Consider the following 21,165-nt stretch of genomic DNA (forward strand, 5'->3'; position numbering starts at 1 on the left):
AACATCCCTATTCAAAATTACGAGATAAAGGTGAAGAGAGAAACATTCCCATTTCAAGAATTATATAAGGAAAAAAATCTTTTGACTTAGACTAGATTCGAACTCGCAACCCTTGAATCCATGGTTCAGCGCTCTACCGATTGAACTAACAACTTCTGTTGGAAAAGCCTGATTTCTACAACTACTGGTTGCTTAATGATGTGTATTAACCAAGTTTGCCGAGATAATTGCTTCATATAGCTATTGCAATAATAATAATAATAATAATAATAATAATAATAATAATAATAATAATAATAATAATAATAATAATAATAATAATAATAATAATAATAATAAAGCAGAAGAAGAAGTTCAGAATTTAAAAAGTCGCATATGTTAAAAGTTTGACGTGCAGAGTAAGTCCTAATATGAGATTTTATTAATTATACATAATAAATGTAAGCGTGGTTTATTCGTGCGTGCTACTCAAACTGCGCAACTCACACCTAGTCCCATAAGGGTTGTACAGTATGGTACAGTAGCCTTGCGTCCTCCAACCGTGAAGAATGTTTCTGTTTGAACCTATGCGTGTCCTAAGAGGAAGGAGGAGATTGAAAGAAAGAAAAGTGGTTTAGAAATTATGCAAACGTAGAATATCTCACGAGGTGAGGTGATATAGAGCTCAGCGTGTCTTTCAGCTACTACTCTATACAAGACATGCATCTACGACTTAACGTCGAACCCGAACCACACGACTCCTGACGGGAATCGAAACCCGTATCACCTCTAGTTCTATTATGGGAGACACAGGAACATATAAAAATAATCGAAAATGAACGATATTAATGTTAAATCCAAAGCTTTCGACGTCCTAAAAATTCGTAATTGAAAGATATGAGTGTCTATTCAATAGTTTTCGGGGTCGCTGAAGTGAATAATGACACTCCAGATACCAAGAAAGCCCAAGGCTTTATTCTTCGTTAGCGGCAAGTTTATTAAGTTGCTCCTGCTGGAAATGGATTCGTACTATTTCATTCCGATTCAAATACGTATTCTACTGGGAAAACTAATCTCAAACAGCGGCGGCCGCTGGGGGAGAGCCAATGTGCCATGGCACTACCACAAATAATACAACAAAATAATATAAATAATATAATTTGCCTCTTACTAAATACATTTCTCAATTTTACGCACAGTACTTTACTTGGAATGTCATCATTGCTCACGAGATGCTGGTTTGAGTTGCGCGGTGGCTCAGAGTTACTCGCGCGCTAGCAGTACATATCTTTCTACTCTGTTCGTGCCAAATTCTACGTTGCTCTCCCGACTGTTCTAAAAATGGTTTGTGCGCATGCTCGTTAGTTGCAGAGCAGGAGAAAAGTACGGAGAAATAACTAGCGTTTTGTGCCACGATTGAATGTGGCTCGAAGCGGGAGATTTGTTTCGTTAGGAGAGGGGGCATTGTTTCGGAGCTACAGTCGCCTGGAATTCCAACACGTGATTCCTAATTCACTTGTTTCTATTGCAGTTTTTCCAAACTAGCTACTTATTACATATCAATATGTACCATATGGATTTGACCCTCCCAAAAAATCGATTTGGAGTTTTTTTCGTTATTGTGTTGTCAACGCAGGTATGCTTTTCCCCCCGGTAATAGAAAAAAACACATTGTGCGCATGAATGTTTGGGTGTTGAATGTGGTGTGTGTGTGTATAACTTGCGAATTATATATTTTTGCGAAGTTTTGATGGCGTGTATTTAAGTGTAATGTTGTTTCCTTCTTTCTTCCTATTTATAAGTATTTTCCGTGAAACCAGGACAATACATTACGATAAATGCGGTAAGTAATTTACTGAAAATTCCGTTTTCATCCCTATCATATGACGATAAACTAAGTGTTAAACATTTAGGAAGGCCAATGCCTAATTTAAAATTGTCTGTTAAGCAAGTGATCCGCAATAAGGAAAGATTGCGTCAATTTAACATGAACATATATTTGAAAAACAGTTGGATTTGTGATTGTGATGTAGCCAATGCTTTATTCTGTTTTCCGTGTATGTTGTTTGGGGGGGGGGACGCAAGCTGGACAAAATCTGGCGTCACAGACTTAGTGCATATTTGGGATAAGATTAAAAAACTCGAAAAGTCAGCAGTACATCTGAACAATGTACTAAGTTTGTCTTTGTTAGGGAAGACAAATATCCAAGCTCGGCTGGATTCTCAATATCATCAGTCCATAGTTAAGCATAATGAACAAGTAAATAAAAACAGATACATTTTGAATTTGATTATAAACTGCATTCATTTCTGCGGAGCTTTAGAACTTGCATTAAGGGGGCATGATGAGTCTGAGGACTCTTCAAACAAAGGTGTCTTTCGAGAATTAATTGATTTCAGTGCAGAACTGGATAAAGATTTGAAAAGCCACCTAAGTCAGTCATCCGTGTTCAAAGGCACGTCAAAAACAATACAAAACGAACTTCTTTCCTGTATGTTACAAGTGTATCATGATGAAGTAGCTAAAGAAATAAGAAGTGTGGATTACGTTGTCATTATAGCTGATGAAACAACATATATATCTACCCAGTTTCAGTTAGTTTTAGTACTGAAGTATATCGTTGGGGGAATCCCAGTAGAGAGATTCTGGAAATTTGTAAATCCCGATGGTCATGGTGCTCGTGCAATAGCAAATTGCATATTAAACCAACTGGATTCCTTGCTCAGCGAAAATCCAGAGAAACTAATAGCACAAAGTTTTGATGGTGCTTCGGTTATGAGTGTATGCACAAATGGGGTGCAAAAAATCATAAAAGATAAATATCCTAATGCAAATCACATCCACTGTTATGCGCATCTATTTAATCTCATAATGTCTCGTACAGCATCCATAAACCGCCATGCTCGTATCTTCTTCGCACATTTGTCTGGGATATGTGCATTTTTTTCACAATCAACGGAAAGAACAAAAATCCTCGATGCTATTGTACAGAGAAGACTGCCTCGTACATCACAAACCAGATGGAACTTTCATTCGCGTGGAGTAAATGTAGTGTATGAGTACAGAAAAGAACTGATTGAGGTAATGGAAACAATTCAAAACAGTGAAGATGTTAAATTGCACAGTACCATTGAACAAGCTGGAGCATATAAACTGAGGCTTCAAGATCGTACATTTGTATTCTGGCTAACATTTTTACATAGAATCATGCCTCACGTTGAGATAATTTTTTCACAGTTGCAGAAGAAAATCACAGATCCCGTTAAAGTCAGGGAACAAATTCACAATTTCGAAATGGGCATTCAGAAAGTAAGGGGGAAATTGATCTTATAATTGAGGAAGTTCGGAATGAGTTGGAATTTGATAACATTCCATCAAAAAGGCCACGCACTGATAATAAAGAACTAGACACCATGAAAAGAGATGCGATGGAAGTGTGTGACACAATAGTAGTGGAAATTAAAAATAATTTGAATTTTCTGGTCATCTCATAGCTACTAACCTATTCCTAGTTGAAGAATTTGACAACTATCACGTAAGATTCCCTGACGAATACCTTAGTGAAATGGTAGACAAGTATCCTGTTTTAATAAAGAATAGACTGAAGAATGAACTTGCAGTGCTGTATGAAAGGGAAGAGCTAAAAACTATTTCTGGAGCTGTTCCACTTTTGTCTCTACTCATCGAAGACGGTTTGTGTGAATCATTTAGTGAAACTGTAAAGCTGTTAAAATTGCTAGTCACAATGCCGATGTCTACATCTGAGGCTGAAAGATGTTTTTCTGCCTTGAAGAGGATAAAGACATTCCTCAGGAACAGTATGAAAGAGGAAAGACTCGGTGCTTTAGGAATGTTATCGTGCGAGAAAAGTTTTGTGAACGATATAAGTGATGTCAATTGGAAGGTCATTGACAAATTTGCCAAACAGAAGAATCGTCGGATGGACTTTGTTTACCGCTCCCATTAGGCTTCTACCATCTTACCGCTCCCAACAGAAGTCACCAATGCTAGGTAAGTTAAAAACTATTCATTTTGCATTATGTTTATAGTAAGTTTAATGTAGGCACAAACAGCTTCATTATATATATATATATATATATATATATATATATATATATATATATATATATATATATATATATATATATATATATATATATATAATGTTACAATGTAAGAAAATAATTCTAAAATGATGTTATTTGTGCCTTTGCATTACTTCTTCTTCTTCTTTTTTTTACGCAAATACATTTTTATTATGTACGTTTTGGCACTACCGTATCATATACTCACGAGCCGCCACTGATCTCAAATATATATAATGGTTATATTTAATGGAAATAGACATATGCATTTTTGAATATTGTATATGAATTGCTAAAATTCATACTTTATCTAGTAGAAAATGGGCATCCAGGATATATTCTGAAGTAATAGGGAGAACTTTTGGAAGTATATTTTATTTATCTACTGTCGAATTTAGTGTGCAATAATTTCACACAATTTACTTCGGAACTATCGAGACGAGACTGAGATAGCTATTTGTCGATTGAAAGGGGACTAATACTGTAAGTAGTCTCGTATTGTATCGTTTTGATACCAGTCATACTTTGGGGCTTGTTCTCTAGTAACTGGTTGCGTAGTGCAATTACATAAGACGTCGTATATTTAAATGTTTGAGAACTTACCCCACCTCCAGTTGACGGATCGTTCTATCTAAAACTACCAGACCATTTATGTAATTTTTCGTTTAAGTACAGGTCCTATCCTTATGTCAATTATTTTCTTGCAACAGAGAATGAAAAATGTAACAGTTATAATGTTGATCGCGCATAATCCTGTTTAGATAAAAGGCACTTTATAGAGCGTCGGACTCCGTGGAGTAAATACAGTAGTTACTGCCTTGGTAAGTTCATCACTGAACGCGTTTCTGTCCTACTCGTGCAATGACGTCACCTTTGACACTCGCTCGGGACAGAACCACAGGAGAAGTAACGCTGTTTTCTGCTTACTCGCTTGCTGTTGTGTATTCTCTTTGAAACCTGATGTGAAATTGCTGTTTTCTCCTTACTTTCAGCTGTCTTTCGGTATTTCTAATTTAGATGTCTATTATATTAGTGGAATTTTATTCCGTCATGGAAATATATTTTATTTCTTTTTAAATGTAAATAAAAAGAAAAGTCTATTTGGACAACTTTCCCCACAACTCTAGAGTTATTGTCTTTGGTGCGCTTTTCTTTCCTTATCCTTAAGGGCCCCGGTGGCTCAGTAGTAGAGCGTTCACCTCTGGTGCTTGGGGTTCCGGGTTCGATTGCAGCCCCCTTCAAGTGAACTTTGTGGTGGACAAACACCGTGTGCGTGGGTTTCCTCGGGGTTCTCCCACTTCATTCATTACTCATCATAACCACCCCCTTTAGCATAACCGTCGGACGTAAAACTCAAAGATTTCATTTTTCTTTTTTTTTTCCTTAAGTTGTATCCCCAGTTGGCCTAGTCCAGTTGCGTTTATCAATCAGAATTTCTTTCCAGAACTTTTAATTTTCTTACTTCATCACTTTCTTCATTTGCTTGTAAAATGTTCTTTCGGAGGAAGAACTTTTCAGTTGCTTGTTTAGTTAATTTATACTTATGTATGTTCTAAATGGGATAAAATATTAAAACCTCCGGTTCACACTTGCTAACAAATTCATTTTTTTATGATGCCTGTTAATTTTCTAATGATGTTCTTTCCTTGGCTCACTTTTCGGCTCGGCTCGGTGGTTACTGAGCCGTGATCCGATCCGCTCAAGCCGTTGACAACACTGGTACTGTTGTAAATAATTCATCATGTAGTGCCGAGTTTCTCAAGTATATATACCTTCAATTAATGCAGATGTTACTGTTCCCTGCTGTGTATAAGGTTCTTCAATGGCTTCAATATTTTTACGTAGAATGCTTTTCCATTATATACCCTCTTATCTGTACTTAAATCTTAGAGAATCCGGATGGTCATTGCTTGAACTCATTAGTTTTCTAGGTATCAGGACATTTGCGGTAAAACCAGAACACCAGTTTTTCTGGGATATTTGCGGTACTGTTCAAAACTTTCCCTTAAACAGTAGGACATTTGCGATACACACCGTGGAACGTGCGCCGAAATCATCCGTTTCAACCCCGTTAATCTAAATTAGAATGAATACATTAATAAAGAGGTTGGGTATGCAGATGCAACAGCCTAATATATGTGATTCATTCTGTTTGGCTGATTTTAGTAGGTCATGAATATATAAGAGGAGATCACGCGGGCTGCTTAATGGAAACTATCACAATAATCGAAACATCTAAGAAACCATGCGTTTCTCATCAGGGTTTTCAGTACAGACAATATTGAAATTTCAAGAACGGGAACATATCTTGAAGGAAACAAATTTTGTGCCTTGGATCTTCGTCCTTTTACCAGCAAGAGATAGTAAGAGATATCAGAGTTTTTCAGTTTGGTGAAGGTTAATATTATGATTGGAATCCGAAATTAAGCAAATTACGTTTCGAGCAAAAAGCAATAACATCTCGAAGAACACTGTTCCAGGAAACGCACATTACTTGGTGTAAGTTCCATTTTAATCAGTGCTTGTGGAGGAAGGTTCAGGAATTAGGACTCAACTATAAATCAGTTCCAGAGGTGAGGCTCCGCCTCAGAATTTCTTTTGCCCTACCATTTCTCCCTGTAGATGATATTGCTATTGGGTGGCTTTCCATTATCGAAGATGCATCACATCACGAAAGACTTTAGGTTTTTAGATTATCTTGCAGAACAGTGATTAAGAAATAATGCCGGTTAAATAATACTGGTATTGACATATTCATGTGAAACTACTCGAATCAAGAGCACAGAACGAATAATGTTGTTGAAGGTGGAATTACAGAATCAAATCATTAATAAGTAAATCAACTCCTAAGTGTGTTGTTTAGAAGTATCTAAAAAATGAGGCTGTGTACAGCAGCTAGCTGTATCAAAGAAGACCTTTAAACATTGAAGGGAAACGTAGACAACAAGCGTACATAGAATTGGACGGAAGAATAGAAAAAGCATTAACTGATTATGTATCCTCAAAAGATGTCAAGAAATTCTTGAGGAAAATGGTACACATTCAAAAGTTGGAGTAATTATTGTTTCTTTCAGAATAGAGGCTACGTTGTTTATTGTTTTTATTATTGTGATTGTAAGTTGTCTCAATCTATCCATCATAATTATCTGTAGTTCTTGGAAAAGTGTTAATGAAAGCTATGAAAGAAAACAAAAATATAAACATTTCTAGAAGTTTCCTTTAAATATTATGGACAGGCATTTGACCAATGAGAGATAAGAACTTGTTTACATTTTCCAGTTTTGGCCAATCACAAACAAGCATTTGTTTACATCTTTCGGATGTGTCTACCATGTATCCTAGTAAATGTTTTTCTTTTCACTTTTCTGTATAATTGATCCTTATATTTGAGTTTACATGTTCTTAGTGTTCTGAGAAAAGTTTGTATATATGTATGTGAGTTAATAATGGTTTCATATTCTGAAAGAAGATTTTTAGTCTGCTTTTAGTATGCAAAAACCCGAGTCCCCTAAAACAGTCATGTTATTTTCCCCTAAAACAAAGTGCTAGCTACACCAATGTTATAAAATTTGGTCGTTGTGTAGCAGTTGATACTGCGTGCTTATCCTGTAACTGAACACTCGAAAATATTTTCTCTTAGCAAAGAGAATAAGAAGTTATTTCAAATAGTACCGCAAATGTCCCAATACCACAAAAGTCAATACTCGAAGTACCGCAATTGTTGCAGTATCACAAATGCCGATACCACAAGTGATTCCTTTTCAATTTTCTAAACAATCTTCATTTAATTCCTTTCTCAAAAGCAATTTTCCTGCACAATTCTGTACTTTGATTTTTCTACAAAACGAAAGGAACAAATAGCAGCTGAAATACAAACGAATAAGGACGAATTTTACTTCTTTCTGTTCCTTGTTTGATCTACATAAATAATTTTAGAAAGAATAGGATTATTTTTTTTAACGATACATGTAACATTAGGGTGGTCCAAAATCAAATGCAAAAATTCAACTTGTTCAAAATAATAGTCCACAAGGCTTATTTTTTCCTCTAGCCATAACCTATTTACTTGCTTAATTTCAGCTCTGTTGCTTAATATTTACAGGTCGCTCCATTTTAAATCTTTTTGTTTATGTAGTATTACCAATGAACTAACGCTAGAAGTTTTCTGAGGTATACGCTGGACCGTTCTCAAAAATATAGCGTATACCCTTGTCCGTATATACTCGTTCATTCGTAAATTTAAGGTAAATATATGCTGCACTAGAAAAATATTAGGTTCCTAATGGGTATTATATTCATGTATACTATATTATAGGCGTCAAGACTACAATGTAATTTAACACAGTTGCTGTGCTAATAGCCGGATAGCCGGATAAGTTCGTAGCTTTCATTGTGATCATTAGATGGTGTCATCATGTTATGGAGGTAGTCCTCTTTAGTGTCTTAAAAAATAAAATGAAATTTTTGAGTTTTACGTCCCACGGTTATGCCGGCTAGGCTAAAGGAGATGGTGATGTTGAGAAATGAATGAAATGGTGGAATGAAGAAAGTAGGAGGAAACGGGAGAACCCCGAGGAAATCAACGCACACGGCGTTTGTCCACCACAAAGTTCACTTGGCGGGAGCAGAATTTGAACCCGGGACCCCATGCACCAGAGGTGAACGCTCTACTACTGACACACCACGGCCCCTCTCTAGTATCTTCAAATGTTTGTTTAGTCCGGCAGAAGGTCTATCAACTTCATCGTTCAAACAATTTCATAAGCAGTGGTCATCAGTAAATCAGGATGATTTACAAAGACAACTGACGACCTATTTGAGAGTCCAGTGATGCACAGATGCTATGCACGAAATCCATTGAAGCACAAACATATCAGATGTTAAAATATTTACCAAGTGCTCCTTAAGCCAAGAAGCCTAGAGATGATTATAAGGAACTTTTGCGTTTATTTCTCATATTTCTTGGTGGATGCAACGACAATCAGTCATTTCGAGCTCGAGACCCAAAACATCACGCTAGATGGATGGGGAAAGGCATTTAAGCATTGAATTTTTTTTAAGTCTCAATTTAGGATGACTGCGCGAAAGTAAAATTATCACATGTTTAGCGCTGTTTGTCAGCCTTGTTTATGTGAAAAAGTGGAATGAAGCTCCCCTTGTCAACCAAATCCCTCTCAATGACTAACTTTATGTCAGTTTTGAAAACTTACTCAGAGGACTGCATTTCTAGTAGTGCATGTGCAGCATTTTCAAGATATCTCTAGTTTTTGTCTGCACTTTTATCAGAATTAGCTTTTTTTTTTTTTTTTTTTTTGATGAGAGAGTATCAGAAGAAACAAAGGAAAAGATGGTCCAAAGCCTGCAGCGGCCAGCATAACCAAACATTCCACTACGACTTAAGTTGACAAAGAAACCCGAAGAACTTAATTTGGAGGATCTAGTAACAGCAAGAACACTCAATATTTGATGTCCTAATGATAAAAAGGCAAAGAGAAGTCTCAATCTTTCCTCAAACAAACACTACAACGCTGGCGAGATAATGCTTTTTTTTTTCAAGAATTTTGTGAATTATCAAAATAAATGGCTGTGGTGAATAATGTAGCTGAAAGAGGTATCAGTCTCATCCAAAAGTATAATGAAGCCTTGACAAAAGACTAGGAACAGAAACAGTTTATTCTTCGATTGGTCGAAAACCATCTTAAAAATGTATCCACTCCACTGAAGAAAGCGTTTTTTAAATTGAGGATACAAATAGTGACATTTTTCTAAAAGTTTTGGCAACAAATCAGAGGTAAAACTGAGGGGGAATGGGGGGACGCCGTTAGCCTCACTTCAAAAAATATACATGGCATCTCCTACTTCCTAAAATATTACAAATGGCAAAAATAGGCACGCGGGACAGCGTGAAAGAATGCGTCCCCATGCCTTTTCAGATCCACTTTTAATCCTACAATAACTAAAACAAGGCAAAAATGAAGCGACCTTTAAATATGACTTAATTGTACTGAAATTTCGTTGGTTATTTGTATACATCACAAGGAATAAAATAAACCTTGTGGACAATCGCCTACTGTTCGTTTTATATTTTGGCCCACCCTAATGTGACATATTAAAGGAGAGTGCTTAAGATTGACATTACTGTATAACAAAAGCCTCAACTATGAAAATATTCTAATAAATTATCTTCTATCTTTCTGATAAAGAAAATAAAGTTGATAACAGATATAAATAACGAAAAAACATATGAATTTAAATGTAAAATTTGAGTCCAAAATACCCACTTATAAACAACTGCTGAATTTTAGAAAATAAACACATGTAAATTGAAGTTATGTGATTAACTTGGAGCTTCAAAAACCAACACCCAGAAACCGCCGTGTAAAGTTTAACTGATGCAAATTTTTTAATTGCATAACTTGCTTTCGGCTAGGCGGGGAGTCCGCCCCCAGACGCTTGCATTTGCTCTTTCTCCGGCCTCTCACTTCTCATATCCCTAAGATCTCTGATCTTAAGTGGTTTCGAGATATGGCATATCTTATTCTAACAATTTCAACCCCCAACTTTGTCTTCCTGCTGTTTTTCTTCTAACCGTAATATCAAAAAACTGAAATACATCTTTAATCAAGATGTTTCTACTCTTAAGGGATTTTGGAATATGGCCATTCTATTTTACCAATTACAATTTAAACCTTTTTTTTAAGGAAAAATGAAAAAACGCAGAAACATGTCTTTAATTGTTTTACTTGCAAAACCTAAACACCAATTTTCATTCCCGGTGGGAGCTCATATATTTCGAATTCCGCGTTAATCAGTAGGTTCACGTTTCATATAGCTTCGCTGCTGAATGGGACGTTAAACTCAAAATCAACTCAACCAATTTTCATGTCAATAACCTTAACGATTTTCGAGTTATGACCATCCAATTATAACAATTGTAACTTTACCCTATTTTCTTCCTTTCTAGGGCAAATATCATAAAAGCGCTTACATACATATCTAATTATTTTAAATGAGAAGTCCATATACCAAATTTCATGTCGTTAACACTCAAAGATTCCAAGGTATGGGCATTTTAAGATAATTGTCACTCCTCTTTCTCCCTTTTCCCTTCAAAATTCCAAATATTCTTCTTTTAGTGGGACCTTACATTACAAATCATATGCCCTTTCTAAACTTCAAGTTTCTAGCTTAAGCGGTTTGGCCTAGCGTTGATCAATCAGCCAGCCAGAACTTGTTATTTTATATAGAAAGATACATAATAAGCAAATTAATGACAAAAATATTATTACAGAAGCAGTATAGCAAAGAACTCATATACTGTGTTAAAATATGTAGATATTCATTAATTTGGTAAAATTCATAAAACTAAGGGCACAAGATTAGCGTACGCGCGTTTGGCGTGGGAGACCCAGGTTTGATTCCCGGTGGGAGCTCATGTGATTCGGATTCCACGTTAATCAGTAGATCTACGTCTCATATAGCCTTGCTGCTGAACAGGACGTTAAACTCAAAATCAGCTCAGCTCTGCTAAGGGCATAAGCAGCGTGGATCTACGGCTTTTTGGGTCCAACCACATATGACAAATTTACACCCCTATTGCTTTACAATTGCTGTATATCTCCCTGCTTTGGAAATGAACGGAACTTAACATTCTCTTCACCAACTTTTCTATTTCGTGTGTTCATTTTAAAGCCGTACACAGCGCATGAGGGCATTGCTAAAGTTTTCAAAGTCAATGTAAGAAATACAGATGAGTTCTATTTACACAACGTGTACAGTACAAAATATACAATAATATTCCACATAGAAAATATCATACACAACAGTGTGTAAGAAATTCATCAAATGTTTAAAAACCAAAGAAAACGTACTTCAACACAAATGCAATTAAAACCTGACTCTGAGAGCGCGACAATATTATCTTGTTCGAAGGGTCAGTGATTTTTTTTCGAACAGGTTGAGCGTGGGCTTATCTTGTCTTAAGTTTCGCAACATTGCTCTTGGTCAAGTGGCCTATTGCTTGTGCCTTTAGGTATTTGCCCTAAAGCTATACAGCGAGATTGTGTGCGTTCTGTTACTCCTTCCGTGCCCCTGGCTGTTTGCGAAAATATCATTTGCTTTTCATGCATTGGGATAAGGGGCAAGACACCTTGCGACCTTGGAGGGAGTAACATATAAAATGATCGAAAACGACAACCGATGTTCATGTAGAGTTCATAGTTTCGAGGTCGCTGAGATGGTTAGGCGTAAAGCTATCAGCTATTTTCTGTTAGTGATTTCTTCATATACGTCTACCAAGTTAACGAATCAGTGGTAGAGCGTTCACCTCTGGTGCTTGGGGTCACGGGTTCGATCCCAGCCCCCGCCAAGTGAAATTTGTGGTGGACAAACACCGTATGCGTGGGTTTTCTCGGGGTTCTCCCGTTTCCTCCCACTTTCTTCATTCCACCATTTCATTCATTACTCGACCAACGATATAAAACGAAGTGAGCATTTTATAGTAAAAGAAAGCTACAAAACGTGAAAGAAGATAAGAGGCAACCGAAGGCTCTAAAACGTTTCTTTCGAGTTGAGTTGAATTTAGTTTAGCGTCCCTTTCAGCAGCGAGGCTATATGAGACGTGGACCTACTGATTAACGTGGAATCCGAACCACATGAGCTCCCGCCGGGAATCGAAAAAGTTTCTTTCGAGTGCTGGACAAAATCATACAAATATTGAGGTGGGGAGTTGTCAATATCAGTCACTGTTAACGAAAGAATTTGCAGGTCGACATTATTTTGACTCTGTAAATTTATTTTACCTGATTACAGTAATTTAATTGTTGAATTAAAATGGAACGATACGGTCATTTCGGTTACGGGTCTGAATTAAATTTCATGTATTTCAAAATTTGTTTGAATTCAATTAGTTTTCCCGTGGCATATAAGTATATAACTTGAAAGGATAACATCGAAAGCGACGAAAGGTCATTTGGATGACAAGTATTATTTTCAGTACCCTCACTTTCAATCACAGCAGCGTATACAGATGCTCGTTTTATTATGACAGATAACAATAATTATTAGCGTACGCGCCTTTGGCGTGGGAGACCTGGGTTCGATTCCCGGCGGGAGCTCATGTGGTTCGGATTCCACGTTAATCAGTAGGTCCACGTCTCATATAGCCTCGCTGCTGAACGGGACGCTAAGCTAAAACCACTCCACTCCACAATAATTATTAATCCATTTTCTGCTAATAAATTTAGATGGAGCTATATTTTAAATTAGTAATAATTCTAATGCAAAGTAGAGTTTTGATTATTAGTTACTTGTGTTCAGGGATGTACCGACATAGGTGCTACGGATGTGCACGAGACGAGTCGAGACAGGATTTTCCAGACTAAATTCGAGTCGAGACACGGCTCTTCCAATAGAGAAATATACATTTTTCGATTCGAGCCATCACTTTTACAGCACATTTTCGAGACGAGACAGCCACAAATCTTGTATCGTGCGCATCCCTAATAGGTGCAGTTTTCCATTCAGAAAAAATCTTCCGGGGGGCACACTTAGTATTCAGAGGGCCACTGCTGGTACTCTTTTATTTATTATTATATTATAGACGTATTATTTTGATCTCCTCCCGGGGGGAGTGGCCCCCTAAAATATGTGTGGACGAAACACTGAACAGGTAGTCTGAGTCTCTGGATCTCCCAATTAGCACAATTTCAGGGGGCAAATACACAAAATTATTTGCATTTTGTAGGATATTCCGAAAAACTCTTCGGACCCCAAAGAAAAATCTTGGGTGCATCATTGCTTGTGTTTACATTGTGTTACTGCCTGATTTCGAACGTCTATGTTGGAAAGAAACATGAAAGAATTGAATTGTTCTATAGGCATAAAGGACCCTGAAAAGAATTTTTGCGGAGAAACCTGATTTTAAAGTTCTGCCACTGATCGGGGACAAATTACATATAAATTAAGACACACACTTTTGTCATTTGTTGTGTATTGAACTAGTTTAACTAAAATTAATAAAGAATTATTTGAAATCAAGTATATCTCAAGAACGATTAAATGGACTAGCTTTGATGGCCATTGAAAATTACATTCTGAATGAAATTGATATGGATGCAATAATAAGAGATTGTGCCAAATTGAAAGCCAGAAAAGTGTCTTTATAACATGAACTTTACAGTAACAAAGAAAACGAGAAATTAAAGTAATTACCATATTTGTATCACTAGAAAACACTATTTAAATATACTTTTAATGAAGTGTAAGAGCATATCTCTTTGTCAAAATCAAACCTGTGATAATGTTAGACTTGAGTAGATAATTTTCAAAGAAGTAGTTTAACCAATCAGAGAGCGAGTTGATTCATTGGTGTTAAGAGAAGGTTATTTGACAATAGGTCTTTTGTTTACAGGAATGTTATTTAACCTTGACGATATTTGTATACAATAGATGTTTTATTTTTATTATATTTTATTGATTGTTTATATTATTTTATATTGCTGACAGGAATTTCTATTATCCTTGAGTATACACGTACACAGGTGGGAACAATGGATGTCGCAGATGTGTGTACATGTAATCTTTTAAACGATTATTGTTGACAGAGAAGTAGTTGAAGAATGTGGTGGGTGGGGGTGAGAGAAGCGTATATTGTTTATAACATTTTCTATTGTGACAGAAAAGTAGTTTGACCTTGATTAGTCACGTACGCAGAGGTTTGTTTTGGAATTTCGAAGAAAAGCTTTTGTTTGTTTGGGGGGAAGAGGTAGAACACAGGTGTGCGTTAAAAGTTTTTATTGTGGACAGGAATGTCGCTTGTCCTTGACAATATTTGTATACAATAGATGTTTTGGAATTTCTAAGAAAAGCGTATATTGTTTGGGGGAGAGGTAGAACACAGGTGCGCGTTAAAAGTTTTCTATTGTATTCAGAGAAGTAGTTCGACCTTGATTAGTCACGTACGCATATTGAAGAATGTTTGGAGATTTTTGGAAAAGTGGTTAAAAGGTAAATGACCGTGAATTTCATAGAATTTTAATTAATTCCAAGAATTTAAGTAATTCCAAGAATTTTATACGAAGATTACCGAAGATTGCCGAAGTTTTCCGAATGATGTTAAAATTTCCAGAACTTTCTTGAACTTTTACGAAGATACACGAATGAATTAGTTTGGGTGTTATAAAAATTATTTAGTTTGGTGTTTGAATAGCATTAGTTAACATAAAAAGTAAAATAACTATGGAAAGTTAAATACAGTTACGTGAAATTGTTTTTGAGTGTTTGAAAATTAATTTAAAAATTTATAAGATGATATTATCATATATGGATGATACAGAAATATTTTCGGAGAAGGACATAAGATGTAAATGCGGTGTAAATAAAGTAGACACGAACTGTATAAAGAAAGCGATACATGAGTGGAAAACAAAAGATATTTTGCTATGTGCTGCTTGTAGTTATGGATATTTTAATAAAATGGAACATGAATGTTTATTTCTGGATGAAAACGATATGAAATCACGAGTAAAGGATATTATGGAAAACATAGATGTGGAAGAAAATATATTTTATACGTATGCGAAATCACATTTTATCGGTTTGCTAACAAGAGAATCGTTTTATAACACATACTTTAAATTATTGAAAAGTGAAGTGTTTTTAAGTGATCTTGTGGATATTCTTCTTGATAAAGATAAAAGTAAAAGTGCTGAATAAAAACAAATATTTTATGCACATAAGTAAAATTTTGGTGTTTGTGAAAAAAAAACGCGTTTAAACATTTAACGTTTGCAAATATTTCATAAAAGAAGAAGAAGAAACTTTAAATACTAGTAACTATATTTGTATTACGGAAGAAATTAATGTGTGTGTGTGTGTGTGTGTGTGTGTGTGAAGTTTATACAAAATATTATTTACAACACTTGATGTCAGGCAATGTTATTATCAAATATTTTAAGAAATGTTGGAAACTAATACATGTTTAATATTTATCTTTATATTTATTTTCTTATATTATTTGATACATAGTTTTATTTCATATATTTGTATTATATTAATTTTTCATTTTAGTTTACTTCATCTTAAGAAAACATTTAAAGAATAAAATTATTTGGAATTAAATATTATTGCAGACAAGAACATATTTGAAGAAATGTATAATTAAAAACTTTGCGAGTGTTATAATACATAACACGAAAGAATAAATAATTAATATTTCAAAACATTTTAATACGCTCACACAAAGTGTTCGAAACATTTTAACAACTATTTTTATAACTTTCACACATTTTTATATTTTCGAACATTTTAGTATGCTCACACGAAGTGTTCGAGTAATTTATTACGAGAGGTTAAGTAAATAAGGAGTTTACGTAGAAATCATTTAATGGATTATACTCTTTGGGTATTTTTATGGACTTCTACAAGAAGCATATCAATTAAAATTGCACAGGAAACGATCTAACTAAAGTTATATAGGAAAGGAAACATGGAAAAATTACATTAAGATTTATATGTAGTTAAAAATTATTTTGTGTAGAGTTTATATAGAGTTAGTAACACTGTTTTACAACTTAAGATTTTTCCGCTAGAGTGCACTAGTTGTAAAGAAAGAACAAACGATTTTGATACTTTGTTTTAGTTGTCGAGAATATTTTCTTGTTAGAACACGTACTTTTTTGTGGTGTTAAGAACCGTGTTTTGTGCAAGAATGAATTGCGCGTGTGATAAATCAAGTATTGATATTAATTGTATTAAATTAGCAATAATTAAATGGGTACCGAACAAAGTGTTACTTTGTGGAGCATGTTATTATAATTACTTATTCAAAAATGACATTAGACATATGTGTATGTTGAAAAGCAAAGAAGTGTTGGACTTGGAAGCTTGTAGTATTTTATTAAAAGAAGATACGTGCAAAGAAATTATGAAAATCTATATGGATTTACACAATATCCATAGTAAGAAAGACCATATTCTTAGACAATGCATTTTTAATAATCTTTATGAAAGCATTTTATTTCATGTGATAATGTCTGATTCCGATTTTCCAAGACTTATATTTTTACATAAAGATGTTTTACACGGAGTGTACAAGAATACATTTAAATAATTTGAACGTCGTAGGACGCATGCGCAGTCGTTAAAAGTTTGTGCGCATGCGCATTCGTTAAAAGTTTGTGCGCATGTGCAGACTTGTGATTGTGTACATAGGAACATTACTTAAGTTAACAGTATTTGTGAAGATGTGTAGTAAGCGAGTATCTGTTTCTGAGTATATCTCTCCAAGAGAGAGACAGATTGAGTGTGAAAAGCATCAGAAAATTATTTATCAACAGCCATGGGATCCTGATATTCCTGAAGAAGAACAAGATAAAGTGAAAATATTATATCCTACGCAGGAAATAGAAGAATCGTTTAGAAGATTTTATCGATATGATGATGAAATCCATTTTGAAAAAGTGTTTCCTAATACAGATATTGAAATTGAAGAATTAGACAATGTGAATTGTAAGTGCAATCGTTTTAAAATAAGTGATTTGTGTGTGAAAGAACTTTTTCAGAATTATCAGCTGAGTGAACCATTACTATGCTTTCCTTGTTCAATAAGAATACCAGACGAAAAACTACATAAATGTTTGTTAATATTTAATAATACTTTGAAAGAAACTGTGTGGGAATTTTTAATTCAGAAGAATACTCGTGACATATTGTTTGAACTTTACATACAGAAACACTTTAGTTCTTCGAATAAGAATTATAGAAGAAACAAAACTGTTTTAAATAGATTTAATTTAGCATATGAATCAGTTACATTTTCAGATTCATATATTTGTGATTTAGTTGAACTGTTTTTAAAGAAAGACAGAGATGTGTTTGCAAAACAAATTATGTACGTATGAATGTACTTTTCTTTCTGTGAATGAACTGTGTGTGCTGGAATGTATATCAAGATGGAAACCGGAATATAAACTTCTGTGCGATGGATGCTATCAAAACAGCCGTATTATAGATGAACATGAATGCATTGTTTTAGACCGTGAAATGTTGTGTTATAATGCATGGCGTGTTATGGTGCAATCAGATACGCTTGATGAACTGTACAAAGTCTTTTCTTCGTATCATGAGAGTGAAATTGACGATTGGACATTTGATTATGCTTTATTTAATATTTTATTAAAGAAAAACTACATAAATTTAATTTTAGAATTTCTCTTGAAAAAAGATTTCACTTATAATTTTTAATTCATTTCTTTGTTTGTGATAGTGAAATAACTAACTGAAGTGAAAGTTATATATTGGAAATATATATTACAATTTTTTATTATCAATGACATTTACACAAATTCAAAATTAAAACAACTTTTTTATTTACTATTCATAATATATATGATGCTTTAATACATTTTTATTTGATTATACATACATATCTTTATTACATTTTTTTTATTATATATATATATATGTAATCATTTTATCTTATATGGAAAAAATAAATATTGTATGAATAAAAATATTTTAGCCTTGCTGATTTCTTTAAAATCATTTAGTTTATAATTTTTATATTCAGATACGCTTACTATATAATTTTTTATTCAGATACTTTCCTTTTGTAGTCTCGTCCCCAGGTATATTCAGTTTGTAATCTCGTACCCAGACACATTCAATTTGTACTCTCGTCCCCAGCCACATTTAGTTTGTAATCTCGCACCAAGGTGCAATCAATTTGAAATTTTGTACACAGATACATTTGGTTTGTAATCTCGTACCCAGGTGCATTCAATTTGAAATTTTGTACACAGATACATTTGGTTTGTAATCTCGTACCCAGGTGCATTCAATTTGAAATTTCGTCTCCAGGCGCATTCAGTTTGTAATTTCGTACGCAATTGCATTAAGAAAAATTTCGTATCCAGATGCGTTAGAATCTTGTGTTTATTACATGTTGAATTAATAATTATTATAATTTGTAACTTAAACGATAATCAAATATTAATTTCATGAAATAAAAGTTTTTCAAGCGTATAACTAACAACAACAACAACATATATAACAGAAACAATTTATTAAGAAGTTCACAGCGTACCTGTTCTACCGAGTATGCTTTGGCATACGAATCAATAAAATATTAGTATTTTTGAACATTTTAGTATGCTCACACGAAGTGTTCGAATCATTTTAACAACTATTTTTAAAACGTTCACACATAGTGTTCTGAATTTGCAAAAGCAAATGATCCAATTTAAAATAAATAATACGAATCAATAAATAATTAGTATTTTGATCATCTTTAGTATGCTCACACGAAGTGTTCGAGTAATTTATTACGAGAGGTTAAATAAATAAGGAATTTTGTAGAAAGCGATTCATTAAAAAGATACGAAAGAAAAAAATTATATTCTTCCAACGCTGTTGTTCGTAAAACTTTTACAAGAAGCATACCAATTTAAATTACGTAGCATACACTAAGAACAGAAAAAAGAAATAAAATCAACTTAGTTATTTAGTTAATGAATTAAAATATAAAGAGAATGGAAAAGAATTAGTAGCATACACTTAGAACAGAAAAAAGAAATAAAATCAACTTAGTTATTTAGTTAATGAATTAAAATATAAAGAGAATGGAAAAGAAAAAAAATTATATTCTTCCAACGCTGTTGTTCGTAAAACTTTTACAAGAAGCATACCAATTTAAATTACGTAGCATACACTAAGAACAGAAAAAAGAAATAAAATCAACTTAGTTATTTAGTTAATGAATTAAAATATAAAGAGAATGGAAAAGAATTAGTAGCATACACTTAGAACAGAAAAAAGAAATAAAATCAACTTAGTTATTTAGTTAATGAATTAAAATATAAAGAGAATGGAAAAGAATTAGTAGCATACACTTAGAACAGAAGAAAAGAAAGAAAATAAAATCAGGTTAGTTATCTAGTTAGTTAGTTAAAATATAAAGAGCATAAAAAGACTTAGTATCAAACAAAAAACAGAAAAAAGAAATAAAATAAAATCAACTTAGTTATTTAGTTAATTAATTAAAATATAAAGAGAATGTAAAAGAATTAGTAGCAAACAGAGACAATAAAAGAAAAGAAAGAAAATAAAATCAGGTTAGTTATCTAGTTAGTTAGTTACAATATAAAAGAAAATACAAATAGTAGCAAACAGAAACAGAAGAAAGAAAGAAAATAAAATCAGGTTAGTTATCTAGTTAGTTAGTTAAAAATATAAAGAGCATAAAAAGACTTAGTATCAAACAAAAAACAGAAAGAAAGAATAAATAATTAATATTTTCCCAACAGTAATGTTCCTACAAGGAGCGTAACAATTAAAATTACATGGCAAACACAAACAAGAGAACAAAAATATAAGCAACGATATACCTACTGACTGAAAAATATTACTTAAAGAAAAAAGTATTGCTTAATATAAGAAAGTTTGCTTTGAAAGAAATGTTAAGGTGATACATTAAGAAATATTCAAAAGGATTATTATAGGTATTATAATTTTAGCGGAAAAATTTTTAGTTTAGTTTATCGGTAACTGACAACGATACTTACCGTTTTCATTTATTGTGACTTTCCCCTAAAACATTTACATTAATGAGAAAAAAAAAGTTATATTTTATGATTTGATATACATTATAAGGTAGATATTTAATTTGTACAGTATAAACAACACGCATATTTTCATCTTATTTATTTATGTATTGTATAGTTTATGATATATAACGGAAAGGAAATAAAAATATGTTTGACGTGATGTTTACTATCCAACATATACGCATAGCATTACACATATTTACTGTACTTAAATATAAAATATAAAAGGTACAAATATATGTATGGCGCAAGAAATGAACCGATACAAACTGCTAGGGTGTATATGTACAATGATGTACTAATACTTTATTATACTCACAGAACTCCTATACTTTATTAGATACTAATATAAATCGTTCATACCAATACTAAATGGTATATTGTATGTTTGCTTTACGTGATATGCTTTATTAGGTACGCTGCATAAAAAATCGGTTTAAAAATGTATGAATATGAAGTGGTTGACTTCATATATACCTACCAATCCTATTTGCTA

At 33.5% G+C, this 21,165-nt stretch overlaps 3 protein-coding genes across 4 annotated transcripts in view; all 3 read left to right on the plus strand.

Moving 5' to 3' along the window:
- Positions 1-21,165, plus strand: part of LOC145684849 (cuticle protein 19-like) — a 77,951-nt gene that overhangs the window by 1,250 nt on the left and 55,536 nt on the right. The window contains exon 1 of one of the 2 annotated variants that reach the window (XM_081757212.1): positions 1,679-1,822. The exons of the other annotated variant lie outside the window; for it this stretch is intronic. The gene's annotated coding sequence lies outside the window, so the exon portion shown is untranslated. Of the gene's footprint in view, positions 1-1,678; positions 1,823-21,165 lie in introns of those variants that run through there. 2 annotated transcript variants of the gene reach the window in all.
- On the plus strand, positions 1,901-3,313 carry LOC145685528 (zinc finger MYM-type protein 1-like). The gene has a single exon (XM_081757927.1). The coding sequence runs from the start codon at positions 1,901-1,903 to the stop codon at positions 3,311-3,313; it is 1,413 nt and encodes a 470-aa protein (XP_081614053.1).
- On the plus strand, positions 3,546-3,947 carry LOC145685529 (zinc finger MYM-type protein 1-like). Its single transcript, XM_081757928.1, has one exon. It carries the CDS (start codon positions 3,546-3,548, stop codon positions 3,945-3,947), a length of 402 nt encoding a protein of 133 aa, XP_081614054.1.

The sequence above is a fragment of the Thermobia domestica genome, chromosome 5 (assembly GCF_964235325.1).
Source record: "Thermobia domestica chromosome 5, izTheDome1.hap1.1, whole genome shotgun sequence".
Taxonomy (NCBI): domain Eukaryota; kingdom Metazoa; phylum Arthropoda; class Insecta; order Zygentoma; family Lepismatidae; genus Thermobia; species Thermobia domestica.

Excerpts from the sequence above, each read along its gene's own strand:
- LOC145685528 (XM_081757927.1), top strand. The coding sequence starts at position 1,901 with ATGCCTAATTTAAAATTGTCTGTTAAGCAAGTGATCCGCAATAAGGAA.
- LOC145685529 (XM_081757928.1), top strand. The coding sequence starts at position 3,546 with ATGGTAGACAAGTATCCTGTTTTAATAAAGAATAGACTGAAGAATGAA.